The 27,379-nt window shown below is 38.4% G+C and overlaps 1 protein-coding gene and 1 pseudogene across 11 annotated transcripts in view; one reads left to right on the top strand and one right to left on the bottom strand.

Annotated features, from left to right (window-relative positions):
• Positions 1-26,316, bottom strand: part of PAM (peptidylglycine alpha-amidating monooxygenase) — a 179,620-nt gene extending 153,304 nt beyond the window's left edge. For all 11 annotated transcript variants that reach the window (XM_005889799.3, XM_005889800.2, XM_070373181.1 and 8 more), the window contains exons 1-2: positions 26,184-26,316; positions 25,044-25,164 (exon numbers count right to left, since the gene is read on the bottom strand). In XM_005889799.3, coding sequence (XP_005889861.2) covers positions 25,044-25,164; positions 26,184-26,272 — 210 coding nt within the window. In that variant the 5' untranslated portion in view covers positions 26,273-26,316. The remainder of the gene's footprint in view (positions 1-25,043; positions 25,165-26,183) is intronic.
• LOC102271595 (small ribosomal subunit protein eS26 pseudogene) lies at positions 8,024-8,430 on the top strand (annotated as a pseudogene).
• Positions 26,317-27,379: the final 1,063 nt, after the last annotated feature.

Below are 27,379 nucleotides of genomic sequence, written 5' to 3'. Positions count from 1 at the left end.
AATTAATGTATTAGTTGTATTTTTACTTTTTGGTATGCATTGATAACTGGTATCAGCAAAATGTTAAGATTGACTGATAGGTTTCTTGAAGAAGAAAAGATGTAACATATGCAAAGCATCTTATAAAGCTCAAATATTTTTATGTAATCATGGCACCTATTAGCAGAATTTTTGGCCTGAAAGATGATTAGTTTTTTTCATTTTATTGTGGCACTTAAAATTGGTACAAAGATTTTTAGGAAAGCAAGACGGCAACACACACGAGAAAACCCTTTTTCCCTTAGAGTGAACTGAGCATACAGTCATCAGGATATATTACAAAGGCCACAGTAAATCAAATATATGCCACATCAATCATATGTAGGAGGTCTAATCAAATGCGAATCATCACTAAGAATAAATCTGCAAATGACAGAAGAAAATGGCTTAAGCTAACAGAGATGTAGGATTTCACGTAATAAGTCCAGAAGTAGGATAGATGTAAGAATGGTTATCTCATGCAGCAGCTCAACAGTATTATCAAGGAACTAGGTTCTTTCCATCTTCCAGCCTTGCCATATTCAATATTTTGCTTTTTATCTGTAGAATTCTTTCCTCATGGTCACAAGATGGTTACAGCAGCTTCCAGTATCATAGTCTCATGAAGCCATTCCCAAAGGCCAACAGAGGCAGAGTCTCTTCCTTAAGGTCCTTTTCAAAAGCAAAACTTTCCCCAAAGCACTTCACCTCTAGTAGAATCCCCTTCACATCTAAACGGCCAGAACTGTGTCACATGTCCGTCTCTAAACCAATCAGTTCCAAGGGAAGCCTAATCAAGATTCATTTTCTGGGCTAGGGGAGGCCAATGCTGGAACAAAACTGGGGTTCTGTTAGCAAGAAAGGGAGGAGATGTATGTGGGGTAGGCAACCAATATGTCCTGACAAACACATTTCTGAAAGCAAAACAAAGCCTTCAAAATTCTAAATTTAACTAGAAGTAGATTATACTTGGGCGACTTGGTCCATTTCAACATATTAATCTACAATGGTTCAGAATATTTGGAAACCCGTCTTCCTGTCTAATAAAATAACTAGGTCAAAAACTGCATTTTCAATTAGACATTTTCTGCTACATCTCTTAACTAGATGCGACAAGGCATTTAGATATAGGGATCACAAATGGATAAAATACAAATTCCCAGTTCGGCATGCCTGACGATCTCGAGGGAAATGAGACATGGAAAGCCAGTTCAAATCTAAATTAAATAAAGGCAACTGTGCCTTCTGAAAACTGAACTCCTTTCTTCAGAATAACAGGTATAACCAGCAGAGGGTACTTATGTTTATGGATGAAGTCATATATTTAAATATAACGATCAAGCCATTCTGCTTCTCTCCACCTCCCTTATAGCAATTTCGTGACTTATTCATTTTCCTTAGACTTCCAACTCATAAAGAAAACATTACAACATATTTGCATCCTTGCCTTGAACTTCTAAGAGGAACTATATAATCAAATATAAAAATATTCTTTGGAATGTTCTCTGCTTTTCCTTTTGACTTCATTAACATCTATTTCAACATCAGGCCATTACAGTAAGGCTCCTTGTTTGCTGGTCTGTCTCCTGCTCTTGGACTGTTTCAGAGCTGAAACCCTGACTTATTCTTATTTGTATTCCCAAAGACCACCTGGCATTAGCACTAGGTCTGCAGTGAGTGTTGGCTGAATTAGTTTGTTGAATTTTGCCATGCCACATCACTAATAACCTTTCATAAAGGACCTATTTCTACAAAAATAGCTCCAGAGCATTGACTCATTTTTTCCCTTCAAGAATTTTATTTATGCTTTTTTGAACCCTATTTAACCACTGTAATTTTCCAACTTCCATTGACAGACAACATTAATAATTCAAGACAAGGAATGATGCTACAAAGGTTGACTTCTCTTTGCACTGAAACTCCCTGGGGTGAACACCTGTCATAAAGCTAATGGACTTATTATTATAATGAACCAAATAGCTGTAGAAACTGCAAATGTCCATTTTCCAAATATGTTTTTACTTATCATTAGTTTATTTTACACTATAAACACAAATACAGCACTTCAGTGCATCCTTCTTTAAGTCAGTTTGGAAACTTAACACAAATGAAAAAGTAAATTCAATGTTTTACAATGAAATTCAGCTTTGTTTTATTATATTTTCTCAGATACACATACTCATATAAACATACAGCATGATAAGTACAATAAAACTAAGTAACCCTAAATTATCATCAATGTATAATTAGGTTTATATAGTCAGTGGCCCTTAGTTGATGCGAAAGGAAAACTTAATCTTCTGTATCCAGCAGTTTATAGAATATAAACTATAAACAATATAAACTGAATTCAAGAATGATCAAATAGTTTACGGGGGAAACTTCCTTTTTATAGAAATATTTCCAATGACAAATTTCAGAGGAATGACAGAATTAGAATACTCATGATACGTGACTTCTAATGCACCCAGGCAATGATAAATATCCACGGCTGCTAAAATAATAGATGAAAAGTTGATAGGTAACTCTACAGTGAATTAATCAATCTCACAATTCCTAACTTAATAAGAATAACATCGTAAGAAGAGAGACAATCAGACATTATATGCTTTCTGTTGGTACTATATAACATCACCTATGAAATATTCTTGCCAAAACCCTAACCTAAATCTGCTCAAGCCTTTGGCTGTATCAGTATAAGCAAACAAAGGTCAGAGGGACATGTTATATGAGACTTGAGTGATGCAGTCAGCAAATCCTAGAATGCAGGAAACCCTTTAGGACAAGTACCCTAAAGGAAAAAAAAGAGACAGATGGAATCTCAAGATTCCTAAAAGAGACAGGATTAAGATTTACCATGTGGATCACATTTGAATTCTGATGCAAACAAAACTACATTTAAAAATATAAACCATCAGAGGGATGGTATGGGGAGGGAGGAGGGAGGAGGGTTCAGGATGGGGAACACATGTATACCTGTGGCGGATTCATTTTGATATTTGGCAAAACTAATACAATTATGTAAAGTTTAAAAATAAAATAAAATTAAAAATATATATATAAACCATCAAAGAAACTTGAATCTGACTAGATACTTGATGATATAATGGTAGTAATGGTGATTGTGATTACATTTAAAAATGAAGTATTCACCTTTTGAAAATACATAACAAAGTACTATGAAATGAAATGATGTCTAGGAGATACCTGAAAATAATTCAGTGTGTGTGTGTGTGTGTGTGTGCTGGGGAGGAATCAAGTAGAGGACTATGGATAAAACAAGAATGACCATGTGCTGATAATCATTGATGGGTACATGGGGATTCATTATACAAGCTCAACAATTTTGTATATATTAGAAATTTTCTATTAAAATGCTTAAAACTAGAAGATACAGTCTGTCCCCAAGAATCGTTGATACCAACCTACCAACCAATTAATGTAACAGCCAGCAAACTGATTCTATATATTTTGCTCCTAGGAGATAAAATTTGAAAGGAAAAGCTCTTTTATTAGAATCTAATGAAGGAAACAAAGCTCACCACTAGGAAATGGTGAAGTGTTGCGTAAACTCTGGGAGTTGGTAATGGACAGGGAGGCCTGGCATGCAGCAGTCCATAGGGTCGCAAAGAGTGGGACACGACTGAGCAACTGAACTGAACTGAACAGAGTGATAAGAGTTCAAAGAAAGGATGATCTGGTCCCAGGTGGGTCCCTTGGCTGGGCCTAATACTGAGAGGTTCTTCTCTCCTAACAAAATTAAGCAGAAAGTGGGGGATACTGACAAGATAATAAGGGGACACTTATCTTACACTTTTTAACTCATGCGTAGATTTTAACACTTGTAATGCACACACTTAAAATATTTTACCGATCTTGTCATTTTCTTGTGAATGGCACCGTATAGGGCAGGTGGCACGGCATCATTTCTATAATGGAAGTATTCCTTTTCTGTGTTTACTATTTAAGATATATCAGTCAGGATCCCCTTAGGAAACAGAAGGTACAAATAAAGAGGGCAACTGAGGAGCCAAAGAACCAAGGACACAGCCGCTGGCTGGGTGAAGAGAAGTATTTAAGGTAGGTTGAAATACCCTAGGGATTTATAAAGATCATTTGCGATTCATGGGGTCGCAAAGAGTTGGACACGACTGAGTGACTGAACTGAACTGAAGCTTGATGAACGTAAAAGAGGAGAGTGAAAAAGTTGGCTTAAAGCTCAACATTCAGAAAACTAAGATCATGGCATCTGGTCCCATCACTTCATGGGAAATAGATGGGGAAACAGTGGAAACAGTGGCTGACTTTATTTTTCTGGGCTCCAAAATCACTGCAGATGGTGACTGTAGCCATGAAATTAAAAGACGCTTACTCCTTGGAAGGATAGTTATGACCAACCTAGATAGCATATTCAAAAGCAGAGATATTACTTTGCCAACAAAGGTCTGTCTAGTCAAGGCTATGGTTTTTCCAGTAGTCATGTATGGATGTGAGAGTTGGACTGTGAAGAAAGCTGAGTGCTGAAGAATTAATGCTTTTGAACTGTGGTGTTGGAGAAGACTCTTGAGAGTCCCTTGGACTGCAAGGAGATCCAACCAGTCTATCCTAAAGGAGATCAGTCATGGGTGTTCTTTGGAAGAACTGATGCTAAAGCTGAAACTCCAGTACTTTGGCCACCTCATGCGAAGTGTTGACTCACTGGAAAAGACTCTGATGCTGGGAGGGATTGGAGGCAGGAGGAGAAGGGGATGACAGAGGATGAGATGGCATCACTGACTCGATGGACGTGAGTTTGAGCAAACTTTGGGAATTGGTGATGGACAGGGAGGCCTGGCATGCTGCAATTCATGGGGTCACAAAGAGTCGAACACGATTGAGTGACTGAGCTGAACTGAAGCTGTTACCCATCACTTCATGAGAAACAGATGGGGAAACAGTGTCAAACTTTATTTTGGGGGCTCCAAAATCACTGCAGATGGTGACTGTAGCCATGAAATTAAAAGACACTTACTCCTTGGAAGGATAGTTATGACCAAACTAGATAGCATATTGAAAAGCAGAGATATTACTTTGCCAACAAAGGTCCGTCTAGTCAAGGCTATGGTTTTTCCAGTGGTCATGTATGGATGTGAGAGTTGGACTGTGAAGACAGCTGAGCACCAAAGAATTGATGCTTTTGAACTGTGGTGTTGGAGAAGACTCTTGAGAGTCCCTTGGACTGCAAGGAGACCCAACCAGTCCATTCTAAAGGAGACCAGTCCTGGGTGTTCATTGGAAGGACTGATGCTGAGGCTGAAACTCCAATACTTTGGCCACCTTATGTGAAGAATTGACTCATTGGTAAAGACCCTGATGCTGGGAGGGATTGAGGGCAGGAGGAGAAGGGGATGACACAGGATGAGATGGCTGGATGGCATCATTGACTCAATGCAGATGAGTTTGGGTGAACTCCAGGAGTTGGTGATAGACAGGGAGGCCTGGCATGCTGCGATTCATAGGGTCACAAAGAGTCAGACACGACTGACTGACTGAACTGAACTGAACCGAAGCTGTTGCCACTCAAAGACGTATGAGTGAAGAAGAAGGAGTTTCCAAATCCAGAAATTGTTACCGTAGGAGATGACATAGCTATGATGTAGGGAGAGAACGCCAGTCACTGTCAACCTGTTGCTCAACAGAAAGGAACTGGGGACTTTCCTGGTGATCCAGTGGCTAAGACTCCATGCTCTCAAAGCAGGGGGTCTCAGTTCCATCCTTGGTCAGGGAACTAGATCCTATATGCCACCACTAAGACCAGGCACAGCCAAACAAATAAATAAAGAAAAATAAATATCAAATAAAGAAAAGGAACCAAGAAAATAAATACTCTGATGTCATCCTATTGCTTTCCCATCTTTTGCCAGTTCCTCCCACCGACTGAAGGCTGCCAGAAGCCAGAGAGCAACAGAGCCTTTGGGTGGCACCCATAAAGGTCAGTCGCCCGGAGGAGGCTGGACTGGAAAGTACACCGAGAGAGGCCAGTGGAGCATGTAGTATACAATGCAGATGCTTTGGCATTTCTTAACATGTTAAAAAATGATCAAACGGAAGCTCAGAAACAAAACGAAATGACCAAGTTTTCTCTTAGCATCTGAGAGGCCCTGAGCAGAGAAGTAGAGTCTCTCCAAAGGGGAAGACGTCAGATAAACAAAGGTAAGAAAAAGACCTGAGCTGAAAAATTGTGTTTGAACAAAACCCAGAGAGGGGAGTAAGCATGGTGGAAGCAGAAATAAGCTGGTGAATGGACAAACAGGCACAAAGGTGACAATTTAGGGAATTGTGAAAAAGGAAGTTGGATAAATCTGAATTAAGCCAGATAATAAAAGAGCTTGGGTGATGATGAGAACTTCGATTTGATCTGTTTAGATGTGATGTTGGTCAAGGTGAATGAGTTGAGATATGGGGCATAAAACCATGAGTGTCGTCATTTAGGAAAAACACTTTGATGGAACTGAGGATGAGCAATGAGGATACAGCAGGAGGGGGATCCCAGTGGAGTCTGGAACCAAACCCGGAGATGGCTGCTATCAAATCAGGTAAAGTCCGTAACATGAAGGGGCTTCCCTGGTGGCTCACTAGTAAAAGAATCCATCTGCAATGCAGGAGACGCAGGTTCGATCCCTGGGTTGGGAAAATCCCCCGGGGCAGGAAATGGCAAACCGATCCAGTACTATTGCCTTGGAAACTCCATGATAAGAGGAGCCTGGCGGGCTACAGTCCATGCGGTCACAAAAGAGGCAGACACGACGTAGGGACTAAACAACAACAGCTGTTAATGGGGGAGTGGCAGTGGAGATCCACTCATTCTCCAGCCATACGTTCACAGTCCATGTATCCCACAAATGGATGCTGAGGCTTCTGTTAGTGACCTGGACGAGACCCAGAGGATACAACGGTGAGCAAAGACAGGTGTGTCTCCTTCTCTTACATAGTCTTCAGTCTGATGAGGAAAGAGAGGTATGAATGGAATAATGAGCTGAGCAAAGGCAAAAATCGCAGTTGTGAAGGATATTCTGAAACAGAGGCAGGAGGAACTGTGGGAGCTATGACAGCTCTCTGAATGGCAGGAGAGGGGAGGAGAGACAGAGGGGATGGTTAGGAAAGGTTCTCCAAGAGAACAAGGCTTAGGTTGAGATCTGAAAGCTGGGAAGGTGTTACCCAGGGCAAACAAGGAGGGGAGAGCAAGCACGGCAAGGACACAGCAAGGACCCAGGAATGGAGAAGGACAGGGAATAAAGAAAGCCACTGGCTCAGGACAAAAAGGCAAAAATCTGGAAGACATTGCAAAAGAAGAGATGAAAAGAATTGTAGATACCTAGAATACAGACCATTAAGGAGGTAAAACAGTCTAATGTGGTTCCAACCATTTTAAGCAAAGAGATGAGATATTTAACTACCGAATCAATCTGTACCTGCCAATGTGCTCTGAGCTTTGACTGAAGAACACAACCCATTCTTCATAAATATTTACTAGGCACTCTGCAAGGAATTGGGATATAGCCTTAGCTAGGCAGACGACCCTTAGTATATCATAGGGGTCATCACCCTACTTGCTTTCCTATGTGTCCCCAGGAGCAGAAGAAAATAGGTACAGATTCAAGGAAGATCTACCAATCAACAAATATTCACTGGGTACCTTTCATGTGCAAGACATGATATAAAACACTGTGAAAATAATATCTTGTCTATAGGAGAGGTATGAGCTGGCTTCATTTCAATGTAGATTATATTTGTTTGCTCAGCATGAGTATTAACTGACAAAAATATGCACCAAGATTGAATAAGATGCAGTCATTAGTTTCAGAGAGCCTTTCTTTAAGCAGGACAGATTTAAAACATGGGAATGAATCACGGCAAGTGACAATACAATAGGTTTATAAGAACAGTGTAAATTATTGTAGCACTAGATCAGATCTCTCTGAGGAGATCAGTCAGGTCCACGGGGAAAGGGACCCAGATTCTGTACTTTAATGAGGCAAGATTTCACTAGGTGAAGAAGGCCTCTCTCGCCTCCGCGCTTCCAAGATGACCAAGAAAAGAAGGAACAATGGTCATGCCAAAAAGGGCCACAGCCACGTGCAGCCTATTTGCTGCACCAGCTGTGCCCGATGCGTGCCCAAGGATAAGGCCATTAAGAAGTTCCTCATTAGGAACATCGTAGAGGCCGCAGCCGTCAGGGACATTTCTGAAGAGAGTGTTTTTGACGCCCATGTGCTTCCCAAGCTGTATGTGAAACTACATTACTGCCTGAGTTGTGCCATTCACAGCAAGGTAGTCAGGAATTGCTCTTGGGAAGCCCGGAAGGATCAAACACCTGCACCCAAATTTAGACCTCTAGGTGCAGCCCCATGTCCTCCACCAAAGCCCATGTAAGGATCCAAGTCCTTAAAGACTGAAAGAAATATTGGTTTCTATGAAAGGACAATAAAATGGAAATTACACTAAAAAAAATAGGTGAAAGATGCAGGGCAAAGAAATTACAATAAACAGAAAGAATAATGTCAGGGGATTCAAAGGCATCTATTGGTGGGAATAATAAACAGGCTGAGTGTGGTAGAAAATAGGGAACTCAGAAAAAAGTAAAGCAGGAAATATGAAGAAAAGTGATTCAGATGGGGACCACAGGGTAGAGAATTAAAATAAAAAATGAACTAGGAAATGTATTTGATCAGAATAAGGAGTCGTTGAAGATTTCTGAATAAGAGAACAGCATGACCAGAGATGATTAAGAAAATCGCATGGAATGAAAAACAGCAATAAGAGAATGGAGTGGTTTAAGAGCACAAGGTCTAGAGCCAGTCTTGCCTGAACTAGAGTCCAGACTTCCCCACAGCTACGACTTGCAATAAAAATGAGCTACTGATAAACACAATGTCGTGGATGAATCACAAAAGCAGCATGCTAAGCGAAAGAAGCCAGACACCAAACACACTGTTGTGTTACATCTACATGTATATCTGTAAAAGGCTAAACCAGTTATGGAACCATCAGCAGTTGCCAGGGGATACAGGATGGGGATGAGGAAAGGCATGTGAGGGGGAATGATGGGACATGAGGGGATGTCTGGGGTGAAACAAACGTCTTTATCATGTCTTCACGGCAGTTACACAACTGCATATTATTTGCCAGCATTCATCAAGTTGTAGATTTAAAATTGGTGAATTTTTAAGTAAATTATATCTCAAGCTGATAGAAATGAAAATATCATGCAGGAATAAAAAGTTAGGTAGTAGTTAAAATAAAAACATTGAACTTCAGAATATTTCTTCCATATGAAAAGCATGGCAGCGGGGGACTCCTAAGTCATGATCCACACAGAGACACAAAAAATACTACAGTCACTGGTATATATGTGTGTGTGTGTGTCCAAGCACATGCTTAGGAATACTGGGGCAGAACAGGAAAATTCTTGATATGAAGATAATTTCCCTCCTTTCTAAAAAAAATAATCAAATAATCTTTATTGGAACACAGCATCATTTTTAGGCTCAGGGAACAGAATGATGAACAAGACAGGTAAGTCTTTCCTCTTAAGGAACTTGACAGTATATCTCAAGAATGATAGAGGTGGAGATGATGTTTCAATGAAGAGTCCTGAAATGGAGATTTGTTCCTCTAGTGATTAATACTCAGATGGAATTCAGATTTCTCCCCTAGGCCCACAAAAGTAATACTATAAATAATGGCTGGCTAACAAGGCTAGTTTATTCATTTGCACTACACAATAGGTTAGGTACATTATCGTGACTGCTGTACATGGGTATTACAATGATTATTTTATAATATGTAATAAAACGTTGTTTAGATCATTTTATAAAACTTTTGTTTATGTTTAAAAACGATTTCAGAAAATGGTCTGGCAGACAGATATTTAGAAAAGGAAGAGTTGGAAAAATCATTTCAATCTTGTTTACATTTCAATATTTGAGCAAAATTTCTATAAAATTTTATATATGCCTGAGTTAACTCTACTAATAATTATATATTTTCAATACTCCTGGATTTCACTAGTAGCTTCAAATATACTTTAAAAAACTCATTCTAAATCAATGATTTCTTGAATTGACATCACAACGAAGACTCTAGATCATTCAACTTATGTCCTCCTTCATAACATAGTGATTCACAGGTTTGCAAATCTCTGTCCTCTATAAAGTTCTTAACCATAATACATAGGTTTTAGACATTTTATTTTAAAAATGGAAGAAAACGAGCTTGGATTCATATATTTGTCAACTTTTTTTGGACAACTGACTTTTTTTTTTTTAATCTTGCGGAATACATGTTGTGCGAAGTGAGGAAATAAATAACATGGAGTCTTCCAATGGCAGCAGACTTGGAAGCGTTAAAAGAGTGCTAGATTTGGCTTTTATTTGCTTCAGTGGCACTTCAAATTTCTTTGGCTATTGTAGAAGGTCTTCAGGTTACCACAAACAGAAGTGAAAGAGAATACTGTGGGCAGGAACGGTGTGAAGTACCTTATTTATTTCAACTGACTCCTGCTACAATTGATTGAAGGACTGAAAGTTTCCTTATGCCCAACAGCCGTGGACTTCTAGACCCAAGCTTACTGTGCTGATCAACTAAACTCTAGGTAGAAAAGAGAACAGTATATACCTCTAGCAGAGTCAAAGAATTCATGTTGAGTAAGATAAATTTTTTACTCTCAACTCTGAAATATTCAGGGCAGGAACTTAATTTCCTCACCCTTGAGCACAATTTTCCCCATTTTGTATTATGGAGCGGTTATGACTGCAGAAAAACAATACAGAGACTATTTGTTAACTTCTAAACTTGTTTGACCACACTACAATCACTTCTTTCTTGCATTTGCCCAGGCTACCAATGTATCTTCTTTCTTGCATCTACTGTGTCTGCCTTTGAAGTCCAAGGCAAGTAGATGAAACCACAACAGTAAAATATCTGTGAATACTGCCTTAGCATCTATGAAAAATACATTAAGGAGATGAATGTAGTATTTTAACATATCCAAAATGGGGAAGCTAAATATTATAGCTAACAATATCAATTGTAGAAACAGTAAGGTAAACAGAATTTGCATCCTCATAGCAAAAGGATAATTCAGCTGGAAGCAAATGATTAACCATAGTTCAGTACAGCTTACAACAAAATGAAAAACTTTTATTTCCATAAACAGTAAAGACTAAAATATTGTAGTGGTATTTTTCTGCCTGCCTTGAATTTGACTTCAGCTTTTGTTAAGAGTTTGTTGTTCTGTTTTGGATTCTATTTCTGAATTAAAATATTTAAAAATAATCTATTAAAGTTTTTTCAGTCTTACATAAAATTATTAAATAAGGGTGTTAAAGTGTTAACTGTGTGTACCTCTGAGATCCATGAGAGGAAATATTCTAATCTTACAGAAACATCATTTGCCCTTTGTAAATCGATGTTGCCATGGCAAATGTTTTCATTTACTACTGGATTAGCTGAGTTGGGAGGATGATGCAGTATATAGAGACAATGTACTCCCTGTTTTTATATACATTCCTCTTTAAAAATGCTCTGAGGTTTGTTGGGGGGGTGACTTTTGCATGCTAAGACAGAGCCATGCCTTAAATGTGTAAATCAGATTTGTCCCTTTATACATGATTAAGTAGAATACATTATCTGTGAAAAGCAATCTGTGCCTAGAAAGAGTATGTTCTGCACTTCTGCTTAAAGAATACAACATTCATGTGGAATAGCTCCAAATGTTCCTCTTGAATAGGGTTATTGAAATATTAATTCAGACTACATAAATCTGAAAATAAGTGAAAGAAAGAGGATTTTTCTGGGGGCTAATAAGTGCAAAGAACATCACTTTTCTTGCTAATGTGGAAAGATATGCATGGTTGCCTTCCGCAAATATCTTCAGACTGACTATAATAGAAGAATGACCCCCTCCAAATCTGGCTCTATTTGTTTCTAAACGTGTACCAAATTTTCTAAATTCATTCATTAATCAGGCTCTCTTAATAGCACTGTTGCAAAGCAGAGAAATAGGAATTAAAATTTTATCAATCAGAGGCATTGTGTGGAAAACCCCTCTAGAGATTTCTAGAACATTAGGGGTTTATACCAAGAAAGTAGATGATTCTTTTTGTTGGCATTCTTTTTCCTGGTGATATTGTTTGTTTCTTTGTTAAATTTTAGCAACTATAAAATAGCCATTCTTTTAATGATAAGATAATTCGGATATACACTAAAAAATCTGTTGTCATACTCCTCCACTGCCTCTCCAAGGGAACCAGAGTTTACAAGCTTAAAGTGCCTTTTTCCAACTTCCTCCATGCTTGTACAAAAATGTATATCCAAACAGACCCATATATATAGACATTTTGTTATTTAATTTATTAAGATTGGGTCACACTCTGCACATGACTCTGCAGTTTGCTTCTCTCACTTAATGCACAATGACAGTTCTTCTAAGGCAAGACAACAGACCCATCTTAGTTTTACACTTAATGCATAATATTCTAAGGGCTTCCCTGGTGGCTCAGACAGTAAAGAATCTGCCCACAATGCGCAAGACATGGGTTCGATTCCTGGGTCAGGAAGATCCCCTGGAGAAGAGAATGGTTACCCACTCTAGTATTCTTACCTGGAGAATCCCATGGACAGAGGAGCCTGGAGGGCTATAGTCCATGGGGTTGCAAAGAGTCAGACATGACTGAGTGCCTAATACTTCCCTTTATTGCATAATATTCTATAGAATGATCTCCCACAATTTTAAGATACAAATATTTTTACTTTAAAAGACAATGCCAGATAATTTTATTAAAAAGACTGTGGCGGTGCATTCTCCACCAACAATGTATGAGCCTGCCCATGTCTTTTCATCCTTATAAGCTCTATTATAGCTCTCTTTAATATATTTTGCCACGTTAATGGGTTAAAAATAGGGTATTTTATTTTTTTCTCTTTAGTTTTTTATGATTCTTTTTTATGATGATTAACAGGGTTTAAGTAAGCCTTTTCCATTCTGTTAATTTAAAGCTAATATCCTTCATTGCTTTTGGGTGGCTTGCCTTCTCAGTAGTCTGTGGGACCACTTTATATATTTGGCATATTAGTCTTTTTTCTGTCATGTTTTTACTCATTCTCAGTCTATTCTTGGTTAAATAATTCTTACCTTTAAAAGTTTGTATGTATGTGTGTGTGTGTGTGTATATATATATATATTTTTTTTTTAACCTTTCTAGCGTCTTCTATACTTAGTGGTCTGTTCAGTTTTTTAAATATCTTTTTAGGTCAATTTGGATAGCTAATTATTTTCTAGGAAATCACCATTTCCTCAAGATTATAAAATATACCAACACAGGTACAAATGATAATATCTAAAATGTTTTCTTTATACTTTCTAACAATATATAATTTTTGTAGTTTTTAGTCTTTAGTTAGGCTTGCCATGAGCTTATCCATTTTAATGGATATTCAAATAAATGGTTTCTTATTTCATTTATATTATTATTTGACCTATTTTATAAATTTCAGCTTCTATCTTTAATCTTTCTTTTTGCTGATTTAACTGCTGCTTTCTTCATTTTTTAAGTTGAATTATCTATTTAAACTTACTTTTATGCTACTTTTTCATTATAAAAGAATTTAAGGCCATCAGTTTTTCTCTGCATACTGCTTTAGCTGGGTCTCATGGGTTTTGTTATTAAAGTATTTGCCTTGCCAACACTTTATAGATAATTTATAATTTCAGTTTTGTTTTTCTCCTTTTTTCATGGATTGTATAGAATAATGGTCCTTAATTTCTAAGTTGCTGTTTTCCAAAGCATCTCCCCATGGTCTATTTCTAATTTTATTGGTTATCATCAGAGAGGATAAGAGCTATAAAACTCTACTGTAGTAAGCTGAAGTTTCTTAATGTCTAGCTATGTGATTTTTAGGATATTTTATATACATTCAGAAATGTATATTCTCTTTCTACAATGTAAAATTTTATATATATATATGTTAAATTACATTTACTATGTGTTAAATATATTAAACTATTCTATTGACTAAAATATTCAACTTCTTTACACATTTCCTCTTTGGAGTCTATTTCATATATCAAACATTGCTTTATAAATGTATTTTGATCAACTTCATTTTGAATATTTGTTTTACATAATTGATAGTGATGGTTTTGGTGCCTAAAGGTACGTAACTCTTCTCTTAGTAAATCGTACCTACCAGATTCTTTTAAAGACAAAATTACAAAAGTTGAGGTTCTGATTATATCATCTGTTTATAGCACTATTTCTAGGATGGTGCTTTTCATAGAGATTCCAAATGTTTGTTTCCAAATCTCTCTACTCATGAACTACATTCTCCAAATACTACTGCCTCCACGGAGATTTCCTAAAGAAGAAAGAAAAAAATGCAGACTCTATCTGCGTGTATAGGGCTTCCCAGGTGGTGCCGTGTAAAGAACCCGCCTGAAATGCAGGAAATGGAAGAGATGTGGACTCCATTTCTGGGTCAGGAAGATCCCCCAGAGGAGGGCATGGCAACCCACTCCAGTATTCTTGTCCATAGGGTTGCAAAGAGTCAGACATGACTGAAGCGACCTAGCACACAATGTGCTTATATAATATACTTTGGAAAATTTTAATTGTTGTCCTGACTGAAGTATTGTTGCAATCACCTTCTTCATGCTCAACTTGATCCTCTGTAATTCTTGGTCTCAACTCTTCTAAGGTACTTTGGTGCCTTGCTGTAATTACTTGATAACATGCCTTAACTCATCTTCTGTAAATGTAATTTAGGGCAAAAACAACAGTAACTAGTAATTTCCTGAGTGGTATTAGGCTTTACATATAATTCACTTAACTACAATCCTGTCAGGTGAGAACTGTTATTATCCCCATTTTACAGATGAGGAAATTGAAGCTCATTAAAAGTTAAGCAGCTCGCCTAAGATCTTGCAAGCTGCAAGCTGCAGTGCTAGAGTTCTGATCTAGCTCTAGTCTTTCATCCCTTATTTCTGTTATATGTCTTATCCCCATAATAATTTATAAGAGAAATAAGGGATAAGAGACAAAGGAGTGGAAAAAGACTGCAGGAGAAATAACTTTGGAAAGTGAAAGTTGCTCAGTCGTGTCTGACTCTTTGCAACCCCATGGACTATACAGTCCAGTCCACGGACTTCTCCAGGCCAGAATACTGGAGTGGATAACCTTTCCCTTCTCCAGGGGATCTTCCCGACCCAGGAATCAAACCAGGGTCTCCTGCATTGCAGGTGGATTCTTTACCAACTGAGCTATCAGGGGCCCTTTGGAGGTTGCCATAAAGAACTGATGCTTTTGAACTTAAATACAATTAAAGTGGTGTTGGAGAAGACTCTTGAGAGTCCCTTGGATTGCAAAGGGATCAAACCAGTCCATCCTAAAGGAAATCAACCCTAAATACTCATTGGAGGGACTGATGCTGAAGCTGAACCTCCAATACTTTGGCCACCTGCTGCAAAGAGCGGACTTATTGGAAAAGATTTCTTGATGCTGGGAAAGACTGAAAGCAAGAGAAGAGGACGACAGGATGAGGTGGTTGGATGCCATCACCAACTCAATGGACATGAGTGTGAGCAAGTTCTGGGAGATGGTGATGGACAGGGAAGCCTGGCGTGCTGCAGTCCACGGGGTCGCAGAGTCCGACACGACTGAGCCACTGAACAACAAAATAAAGTCTTGTTTTTAAATGTGAGGGGTATGGGAAGCTCTTAAAAGGGTATTTGGAGAAGGGTAATGTGGTCTGATTTCTGTTTTAATAGGATCCTTGTGGCTGCAGGAAGGAGCACGGGCTCTCAGGATGTAAGAGCGCAAGGCGGGTCAGTTAGGAGAGATCTCCTCAAGATCCAGGAATGAGAGGCTAGGGCAGGGGCCAGGGTGGGAAAGGTAGGCGTGGGGACAAAGGGCTGGATTCTGGACATATTTGGAAGGCAGAACCAACAGGATTTTCTGGCACATGATTTAAGTGGTGTGAGTAAGAGGAGCCAAGAAAGACCCCAGTCTATTTGGTCTAGAGAAACTGTAAGACAGGAATTGCCACTTAGCGAGATGGAGAAGTATGATACACAGTATTTCAAATAAAAGAACTCTTGTGTGACCATTTACTTATAAAAACTGAATAGCTACCTAAGGAACAAAGATCATAGTGCTGTTAACCATACATGGGTATTTTTATTCTCCATGTTCTGTAAATCAGAAGACACAGTTAATGAGATGTCGAAGGTTAAATCCATTTATTAGCCTAAATGGCATATGTAGTGGTTTCGATCGGGGATCAAGGGACAAGAGTCTATGGGTAGCTGCCTGCTTCAGTAAATAAAGTTTTTTATTGGAACAAAGCCAAGTTATTCATTTACATATTGTCTGCGGCTGCTTTCTAACTACAGAGGTTACAACTGGGACCTTATAGCTGACTGGCAAGCTGAAAATATTTACTATCTGACACTTTAAGAAATAATTTTCTAATCTCTGGCTTAGATTTAGACAGGGATAATTCAAAATTGTGTTAAACTGAACTAGGTTGACTACAATATGTCTTTTAATAGCCTTTATCAGGAATATTTTCTCAGAATTTTATCAGAATTCAGATTAGCATCATTTCTTTCTAGACAGACATGAGAAAAAATTTTTAAAGTTATTGAACAATTTAGGATGGAGCCAATAATTTATATTTTGATTTTTTTTAACTAAAGAAAGCTTTTATTTTATAACATATGTGTAATAAAAAAATACGTGTGTGTGTACACATGAATGCACATAGAAAAATACATAGTAGTAACATTTTCTGAGAAACACATTGGCCATTAACAGATCGGCAGCAGAGAATTATGGAATAAGCACGCATCTCAGGTTCCAGTAAAACTGTATTTAAATCCTTGTTCTTTAATTTACAGGCTATTTGGATATGGACAGCTTATTTAATCTCCTTGAGTTTCAATTTCTCATATAAAAGAATTGGAATATTTGTACCCTGAACACAAAGTTTTTATGAGAATTAGTAAGACAATGCTTGTGAAATGACTAATACAGTAGTGTTACATAATGAGCACTGAGTAAATGTTTGCTCCTTTAAACAATTAACCAAGAAAAAAAAAAAAAGGGACTCTACATCTTATTAAGAAAATAGGTGATTATAAGGGAGACTCATACCGTAGCTATTTTTCCTAATATCCTCTTTAGGTATCCTTTTAATTTGAAAATATCAAACATTAACTGAAAATAGAAGTCTCCTTTCTGTTTCTCATTTTTAATAAAAAAAGGAAAAAAATGGTCTCTCTATATATGTGTGTGTATATATATATTTATTTATTTACAAGACTGAACTCAGATATGTGACGTTTAGATTATTTTCACAGTAGCAAACCTCATTAATAGTTCAATCTTCCCTAAATGGACATTAAATAGGTTTTAGTAAAAATAAGGAGGAAGCATCATACTTTAAACTTACATAATTAGCAGTGAACTACATGAGACTTCAGCTGTTTACAAGAGCCATTTTTGGTATTCTATTTATTTGTATAATTGAGCCTTGCTAATGAAGTAAGGGGTGAATTATATAAATAAATACAACTTAAGTGAAGTGAAAAGTGAAGTCGCTCAGTCGTGTCCGACTCTTTGCAACCCCATGGACTGTAGCCTACCAGGCTCCTCTGTCCATGGGATTTTCCAGGCACGGATCCTGGAGTGGGTTGCCATTTCTTCTCCAGGAGACCTTCCTGACCCAGGGATTGAACCCAGGTCTCCCACATTGTAGGCAGACGCTTCACTGTCTGAGCTACCAGGGAAGTCCAAATACAACTTAAGAATTTGACAAATAGCATCCTACATGATACCAATCCTGAACTTCCAAAAAAGAAAGAGGAAAAAAACAATATGACACAGCTAAGAAAACAAAACAAGGGCCTGGTGACCTTCCTTTCTAATAATCACTAAATTTTCTTTGTCATTAGCTTCTCTATTGGTGAAAGAAGTAATAGTTCTTCCTCAGTTTGGGGAAGGGAAAGGGCATACCATTTTAATCTCTTTTGCTGCTCTTTTTCCAAATCTTGGCATTTTATACACATTGCCTAAGTCTTTCTAAATAAAAAACACATACTAGTCCAGAATTTGGATATTTCTTGATTTCCCTTCTTCAATAGCAAGATCACCATGCTTCTAGATTTTCATAAAGAAAGAAATAATGAAGAACAGAGGAAAAAGAAACACTAAAAACCAAGAATACTGTTCATTGTAAGACAATGACTTAATGCAACCAGTTTTCACCCATGGTCTTTTCTTCACTGTAGTGCAGGACGGGCTACTGGAGGTGTTTCACAACCTTGGCCTCACAATTCTTAATATTGTCCAGACAGCTTCTCTCAATTAAATCTCATCAGCCATGTCTGTTCTAGTGTACAGACTGAGTCAGAAGAGGATGCTGTGTAGTGGCAGGCAGGTCAGAGGACTACAGAAGGCAGAAAGGAACGTGACTGCCAAACGCTCAGAGGTGGTCAGGAAACCCACGGCGGAGTTGCAAGTTCAAGCTCTCAAGTCCGGTGGGAATTGCCCCTGGGTGCTGCCCAGCTGCTTCGGATCCATTCTCTACAATGAGGAGAACAGCTAACCTAAGGCTGATGCCCAGAGGCTGACGCTAATTTTCTCCTTTTGTGTAATAAGTCTTCATCTGAAAGTCAAACTGACCTGTGAGGGAAACTGGAAACATAGAAGGGTGGGGTGTCTCCCTTCCTTTTATTTTTGTGCTCAAAAGAAAACAAGAGTTTTTATTTTCTTTAATGCAAATATTACATAATAATAACTAGAAAGGAGACAAGTAAATTACAAACCCCAAAGAACTAAAAATTACTCCAGGAAAGCTTCATTTTTCTGGGCTCCTTTCCTACCTTGTCCTGAATTTTAAGCTCTGGCTGGGGAAACTTTTCCCCTATAATGACTGAATTTAAAATAGCTAGATTTAAATTAAAATATACCCCCAAGTCAGTCATAAGCCAAACTTCTGTACAACTAAATGACTTTACATGAAAAAGTTTAATCAGCATTCTCAACATAAGAAAATGAAAGCACCACAATTCTGCATTTACCTTGCATTATGTATTACCTCTTTGATAAACACAAATCCTTAGGAAATGCTGTTTATAAGTGATGTTATGATAACAGCTTGATATTTTAAAACTGATTTTCTAAACTAGTACAGTAAGAAAAGCGTATAAGAGCTAGGTTTTTACCATGTGATTGCACATGCCTTGTGGCAGCAAGGGACATTTTTCCCTTCTTCCATTAGAAAATTAAAAAGTTAAAATATATTAGTAAACATTTTCTAATGGTTGTTCACGGGGGAGAAAAAAAGCAAAAACAAAGAGAAGGATTTTGAGAAGCTCTTGAGAAAATTCTGTAGGAAGTATTTTCTTCATTCTGGTTTCATTTGAGTGACTACATTCTTTCACCATTATTTTGAAACAAGTGAAAATTTAAGGCTCTAATTTCAAGTTTTTCAACTTGTTGCTCTAGGGTGTCTGATTTTTAAATTCAGAACTCTTCAGTTTTCTTTCATTCCTGGTGATAGATATTTGTGCTCAGGAGCACAGAGGAAGACCATCTTCTGATTTTCAAGCATGATCTGTGACTCTTCAAAAGATAAGCGCAGAATGAGACCAGAATTTGCAAGCGGTTCAGAAAGGAAAAAGTGTTTTCCTTCATAGTTCTCAAATCACTCCCAAAATAAGGGAAGAAAATGACAGCCTAACACATCCTGATAGAAAGAAATTCAATTATCACATGATTTAGAGTTATTAGGTTCAAGAGAAAATAATTTTTGTAAAATTATATTTTTTTACAAATTAATTTACATTTGTGAATCCTTAAACCAAGACTGCAGAGAACATATGTGGCGCAAACAACAATTAAATAAAATGCTATGTAAACACAGGATCTGAAAGAACTTAGACAAGAGTAATTTTTTAGTAAGGTCAATGTACAAAGTTCTCAGCAGAGTGAAGAAATACAGGCTGACTTCAAATAAATACAGAAAAAAATTCAAGTTTCATACTGATGAACTGCTTTTAATAACTTCTTTTCTAAGCATAAAAGATATATAAGAACTTTGAGAAAAACATCCGTTCTCAGTGTTCATTCTCTGATCATAAGGGCCATTTTTAATGGAAATTACTCAAGAATAAGCACACCGAAAGATTTACTTCTTTGCTTATTTTCCCCACATTTCTCTCACCCAGGTTCAAACCTTCTATTTTTCTTCACTGGCCACCTTTCTTATTATTATGATGTCTTATCTACCATATGAAATAATTACTAGAAGTATAAGGGCTGGTAATTTCTTTCTCCTCTTAAGGTTTTTTCACAAAATGACAATGAATTCATATTTTGGGAGAACTTAGCATATACAGGGCAACTAAACAATGCCACTGGTATGACCTTGCTCAGTCTTCAGAATTATCCTGTCTGCCTGCCTGCTAAGTCACTTCAGTCCTGTCCAACTCTGTGCGACCCCATAGACAGTAGTCCACCAGGCTCCCTCGTCCCTGGGATTCTCCAATCAAGAACACTGGAGTGGGTTGCCATTTCCTTCTCCAATGCATGAAAGTGAAAAGTGAAAGTGAAGTCACTCAGTCGTGCCCGACTCTTAGCGACACCATGGACTGCAGCCTACCAGGCTCCTCCGCCCATGGCGTTTTCCAGAAAAGAGTACTGGAGTGGGGTGCCATTGCCTTCTCTGGAATTATCCTAGGTAGGTACTATTATTATTGTGTCTATAGAAGAAGGGGCAGGGCCAGCTAGTTAAGAAAATTCATGAACTGATACTGCAAGAGCTGTAACAAAAATGTTGTCAGCCTGGTTCCAAAGCCTACATTTTAGCCAACTAGATTTGGCTTAGATTGAGATTATATACTTGATGTAAAATCACTGTAATTATGCTTTATTTGTTTTATAATCAAACCTCCATGGGAGAGTTAACACATCAAATTGATGATAGCACCTTACAGTGATCATGAGCTGGCAGTTTATCAAACTGTTTTGTTGGTTGATATGAGAGCTGGTGACAGCAAAAACCCACAGCGTCCCTGGGTAGAAAGAAAATCAAATGAAGAAGAAAATGTGCTAAAAGAAAGAGTCTCAAAATATCTCCACTTCAAGGATCTGGAATTTGAAGTCAGTGACATCAGACACCAGATTCTACTTTAAAGTGTTAGTTGCTCAGTTGTGTCTGACTCTTTGTGACACCACGAACTGTAGTCCCCCAGGCTCCTCTGTCCATAGAATTGTCTAGACAAGAATACTAGAGTGGGTAGCCATTCTCTTCTGCAGAGGATTGTCCCAACCCAGGAATCGAACCGGGATCTCCTGCATTGCAGGTGGATTCTTTACCAAGTGAGTTATCAGGGAAGCCCCACTTTACTTCTGTTCTAGGCTACTTAAAAGTTGGTTGCTCGTCTCCCTCATCTTGCCAATGCCTGAAAAACACTGATTAACAAGAAATTTATTAAAGAAGAAAGAAAATTTTTTTTTTTAATTTTAAGTTATAAAAAAGAAATAGTGAGCCCACTTTGAATATAAAATTGACGTAGAAATAAACTACTTAGATTCTCTGAAGCTGGTTTATACGGGAGCAATTTTTAAGCCTTTTAAGCTATTTTTAAGCCTTTTAAGGCTGCTCTGAAGTCTATGGGATGGCTGAATGGACTGCATCTCAGAGGTCTGACATGACCGGATATTCTTTGGTAAGACACCGATCTAGATCTGTATTGCATCAACAGAATTAATTAGTGTACTACCTGTATTATAGCTACAGTTCTTTCCATCTCTACTCAATATCTGTTTGTTTCTCTATCCAAACCTGCCTAACAATCTAAAGTTCCCCAAGGAAACACTCAAATCAGATTAATTGATGCATCATTTGTTATTGCCAAAACTTAAGATTTACTTTATTAAAAAAAAATCTGTTGGGTGAATATATCTCTTCAACCAACCTGGTCTGCCTAGTTACCAACTCAATTTCTAGCTTCTCAGTTCCTTCTTTCCTTAACATTTGTTGCTCTTCTTGATCTTCTGCCATTAAAAAAAAAACACACACATATTTTAACTTTTCAAGGCCCTTCTTTGTTTCCATGTTTTTCTTACTCCTTTTTTTCTTATATGATTCTTTTAATGTTCTAGTCTTCATATTATGGTTATTCTTGATTTCTTTCTCCTTTTATTTTTGTCCTTTATCATTTTCTCCATGTATTTTGGCCAATTATTCTTATTCCTTTTCATAGTTTATTTCCATCCTCTAGTAGTTTTTCTTTTTTTTTTCTTTCTTCGCCTTCTTATCTCTTTCCTCTTAAGGATCTGTATTAAACTTAAGTTTCATTTGCATTTTAAGAAAAGAATACTTCTTTCACCAAAAGTACTCATCACAGTTCTAGATCTTTCTCACTAAGAACACAAAGTTCAGGAGAAAAGCATTTCTGTTTCCATCTCTCCTTGGGTATACTCAATAGGGGTATAATTATCATTTCTGGCACTAGTGGTAAAGAACCTGCCTGCGAATGCAGGAGACATAAGAGATAAGGGCTCGATCCCTGGGTCAGAAAGATCCCATGAAAAGGAAATGGCAACCCACTCCAGTGTTCTTGCGTGGAGAATGCCATCAACAGAGGAGGGCTACAGTTCACAGGGTCACAAAGAGTCGGATATGTCTGGAACAACTTAACATGCACGCACGCATGAAAGTGTATGAGGCATATGACCTATATATATCAGCCAGATCAAGTCAGTAAATACTTGTGACACGTGGTCAACAGAGAGGGCCAGGAAAAGTAGAAGAAACAGTCAACAACCGGTTCTGAGCTGACCAAACAGAACAATCAAATCAGTTGCCCAGCTAGGCGGTTTCAGTTACAAGTCACAGAAAATCCAACTCAGTCTGGTTGAAACGAAAAAGGCTAACACAAGGGATAACTCCGTAAGTAGCAATGTCACCGAGAAACTGCATTGCCATCTATGATGTTAGTTTTACTCTAGATCTGGCTCCTCTCAAGAACTCAGCAGACCCTAAGACTAGATAGGTGCCTTTTGCTTACATGAAACAAAAAAAATGCATTCCCAGCCAAAGTCCTAAGATTTCACTGGATTGGTCTAGGTCCCACACCTTCTTCTGAATCAGTTACCGTGGAAGGGGAACTGGAATGCAGTGATCTGCTAATCCTAGTCCAGGTGCTCCATCTCTGGATCCTGGGTAGGTAGGATATGGTTTCAGAGAAGAAGCAATGAGGGATGGTATGCTGGAAAGGCAACCAGCAAATGTTCACTGCACAAAGACAGCAAAGCAGAATGCAGACAGTGCAAAATAACAAGCTGTACTCTACTTATTAATATATGTTCTTTTTTCCAGTTATTTTGATAATTGTAAGATTATAAAACCTGAGATAACACATTTTATCTTATGCAAATCGAGTTCCTTTTCATTCTTTTATAATCAATTCCTCTAGGAACTCTTTCTGAGAATGTTCACCCCAAACAGTTACCTATTTTTATTACTGCTAAATAATTTAAATGTTTTTACTGTAAAATAATGAGAAGGAAAAAAAACACAGAATAATAATGAACTACAACAAATGATTATTTGAGAAAATAATGATATTTCTGTAGGAAAATACTGCTTAAAGACTAATTAGTGAGTATTTTTTAAAAAGTATTATAAAGTCATTTTAAGCAAATATAGGGGGAAAATCACTTTTGAAAGTGAGAACAGACATGAAGAAGCACACTTCATAAGTGAGTAACTATCACCGTTCTCTCCTATTCCCAATCTGATGATATCTCTTTTTATTAAGTACTAACTAAATAAAGACCATACCAAATTAAAGGCCAGGATGCTAATAACTAAACATACAGAAAAGTCACCTGCCTGGTCATTTGTGGATGGGCAGGGGTGAAGGGTGAGGGCCAATTTGACAACAGCAGTTATTTACAGATACTTAAACCATACACAGGTATTCAAATAAACGAACGTTAATCCTCAGTCCAAAAAAGACATCCTGTATTTTCTTAGAGCTTCCAAACATCAATTTCAAAAGAATTCTCCCCAATCTGTAGAATACTTTTATTTTCTCTGTACTTTAAAATAGAAAGAAAATTTAAAAAACCAGAATGTTATCTGCAGCAATGAGTCATCAGCCATGGCAGCTCTACAACACCCAGGTCTTCCCCTTTCTCTGCAGCCCTTTACAAACGAAGACTACCTTTTAATGACACACATAAATCCTGGCACTGCCTGGATGAAAAGTGTAATTAATTCTGGCCTTTTCATGCCTACTGAAACACTTTGCACACATGACAGCAGTGGTTTGAGAATCCTCTGTATATCCAAAACAGGGAAAGCCACAGTCACAGTCCAGTTCTACTCAAAATGCTCTGTGAGTCACCATGGTAGTTTTGCTTCTACTTCGTCAAATATCTCTCTTATGACAAGCAGATTAAGCTAAAGAAAACTCACAATCAGCCACCTGTATGAACAGCTTTTTTTTTTTTTTAACTTTTAAAAGTGTGGAATATGTATTTTCCAAATTCTTGGCAGTAAACACACGCTTTCATTTCTCAACTTGTGGCTGCTATAGAGGGGTATTTAAACAACTTAATCTCTTAGATGCAGCTGCTCAATATCATTTCCCTTTATTAGAATAATTTTTCATATTTTAATACATGCTGCATTACCAAGGCAATTACTCCATTGAGACTTAAATTTTCAAGGTTCCATTTCAAAACACAAATAATACAGGTAAAATTTTTAAAAAGAAATTTAACTGAAAGATTTACCTTAAAAAAATTTAGTCCTCTTTACAATACTTATTTATTCTAGCCCTATTTGAAGAGTCTTGAAAAAAAATGCCTACTTTTCAAAGAAGTTACTCCTGCTGTAAATGCAGTTTCTTTGTTTTAATTAGACTGTATATAAAACACACAAATAATTAAATACACAATTCCTCTCACCTGTTTGGGTGTGACCCCAGGCATGCGAATATCCAACGCAAAATCTGATGAATCGATAGGAATTACTGGTCTGGTGGTACCAAGACATTCATTGGAAAATGATCTGGTAGTTTCTTTAAACCTTAAAGAAAGAAGACAATTTCAATAACCTTGAACATAATGGGATTTTAACTGGACATGGGAAGAGGGAAAAAAAGGAATTCTATGACTTTAAGACTAAATATTGTTGACTTAGACACAATGAAAAGATGTAATTACCACATAATATTCTATACCATTCTCAGAATTGCATCATATAGTCCAAGAGCAGCATGCACCCAACTTGTGAGCAAAACATAATCAAAGCAACCAAGCAGGCTACATTCAAAACTTGATTCAATATAAACCTGTCAAAATATACGTTTCTGTTAATGAAAGTACAGTATTAATCAATTACAATTATCATAGGCCTGTCAATCCTCTCAAGGCAGAAATATTACTACAAGCCAGTAAAAATTTTTGTGACTCCTTTATGAGTGTCCGATATTACTAGTCAGAAACCAAAAAACCAACAATAACATCGCTAGAAGGCAGAGTTTTATGATGGCCGGGTGGGGGTGAGTTGGGGGGTGGCGGGGAGTCTGTGATGTGAATTACAAATGCGCAAGTGCATAAATATTTAACATGGTAATTATGAAGAGTGTATACAGCTCAATGCTTCCTTGTGAGCTCTTACAGTCTGTTATCTGCTTCTCCTCACCAGTTACCTACCTTTATATCTTTTTCTTCAGGCTGTTACAAACGGGAAGGCATTCCAGTCTAAACGACGATATTGTACTTTCTCAGATTGTCTCCCCAAGAGGGAGTGATGAGTGTTGGAAATCACAACTTCTAATTGGGAGTTCTGAAAGCCAGGACAGCTTGGCTATACAGGACGGGGGGTGGAGGCGAGGGGGCTTTTTATTTTGTCTGTAAGGGGGAACTTTTACAAGAAGTTTAACTGTGTTAAAATTCCCAAGGATTGCGGCCAAGTGAATCAACCACGTATATTTCTCCAACACTCTTCCGTTTTTTTTTTTCAACAGCATGCACAGAAAGCATCCAAACCACACGTCGCCTGTTTAGAAATAAACAAAAACAAACAAAAAAACAAACACCCACCTCTTAAAGACAGAAAGTGGGCTTCGGAAGCCCACACAGCCACTGGGAAACACGAGGAGGAGAACTAGCAGGCTCCGAAAGCCAGCCATGTCCTCGGCGCTCCGGCCCGGCCGGGAGGACCGAGAGGCGCGGCGCCGGGCGGGCGGGAGGAGCGCCGGGAGGACCGGGCCGCGGCGCCGCCGGCAGCCGCTACTTCATGGCCCGGGGCGCGGCGGGCGTCCCCGCGGCGGCCACACAGCAGCGCCGCGCGCGCTCAGCGCCCGCGGGAAGCCGGGACTTCTGTCAGGTCCGCGAGCGGAAGCGCGCCCCCTCAGAGCCGGCGGCGGGGGGCGGCGGGCTAGACGCGCGGGATGCTTATCGCTCGGGCGGGACAGGGGCGGGGAGGGCTCCCACACAAACCCGCGTCAGTCATCGTCCGGAACCTGCAGAAAATAGAAGCAGATAATGGATGACTAAACACATGACGGCGTGCGTCCCCTCAGCAAATCCCAGCTGAGGTGCTTTCATCCGTTCGTCGCTCCGCAAGCTTGAGCCCACGCCTGGTGAAAATGCGGGTCTGTTGACCTCCCCGCCCCGCCCCCCTCAGATTTCACAAACCTCTCTAGCCCCCCAGTTCTGCCTTTTCCTGCTTTCTCCTCTCTCACGCCAGCTCTTCTCCTTTTCTCTGCGACTTCTTTCCCCCACTTTCCCCTCACATTCGCCCCTGCCTCCGGATTTCTTCTCCTCACTTGCTATGTCACTCCCTTCTAGAATGGAAAATGCACTTGATACCTCTGCTGGTTTTAATATCTGCACTTAATACCTCTTTCATTGTATTACCTTTGATGCCCCTGAACCACCCATTAAAAAAAAGGGAACTGAAGTTGTGGGTAAAAGCAAAGTTGCTATTGGCAGCCATGAATGGAGAAAAGGTCTTATAGACATGAAAGCTAATTATGCTTCTTGGTTCTTGAATGTAACAAAGTTTTTCATACAAATGACAGGCTAAGGCAAAAGAAAAGAAAAAAGAAAGAAACAAAAGCAGAGTTTATATATGAGAGTAATCAGATAAAAAAAGACTTTGAGAACAAAGGCATGTTCATATATATATATATATATATATATATACACACATACACTACGCTACCCTAAGTCACTTCAGTCGTGTCCGACTCTGTGTGACCCCATAGACGGTAGCCTACCAGGCTCCCCCGTCC

This window comes from Bos mutus, chromosome 7, assembly GCF_027580195.1.
Source record: "Bos mutus isolate GX-2022 chromosome 7, NWIPB_WYAK_1.1, whole genome shotgun sequence".
Taxonomy (NCBI): Eukaryota; Metazoa; Chordata; class Mammalia; order Artiodactyla; family Bovidae; genus Bos; species Bos mutus.
This window is presented reverse-complemented; position numbering and strand designations above follow the sequence as displayed.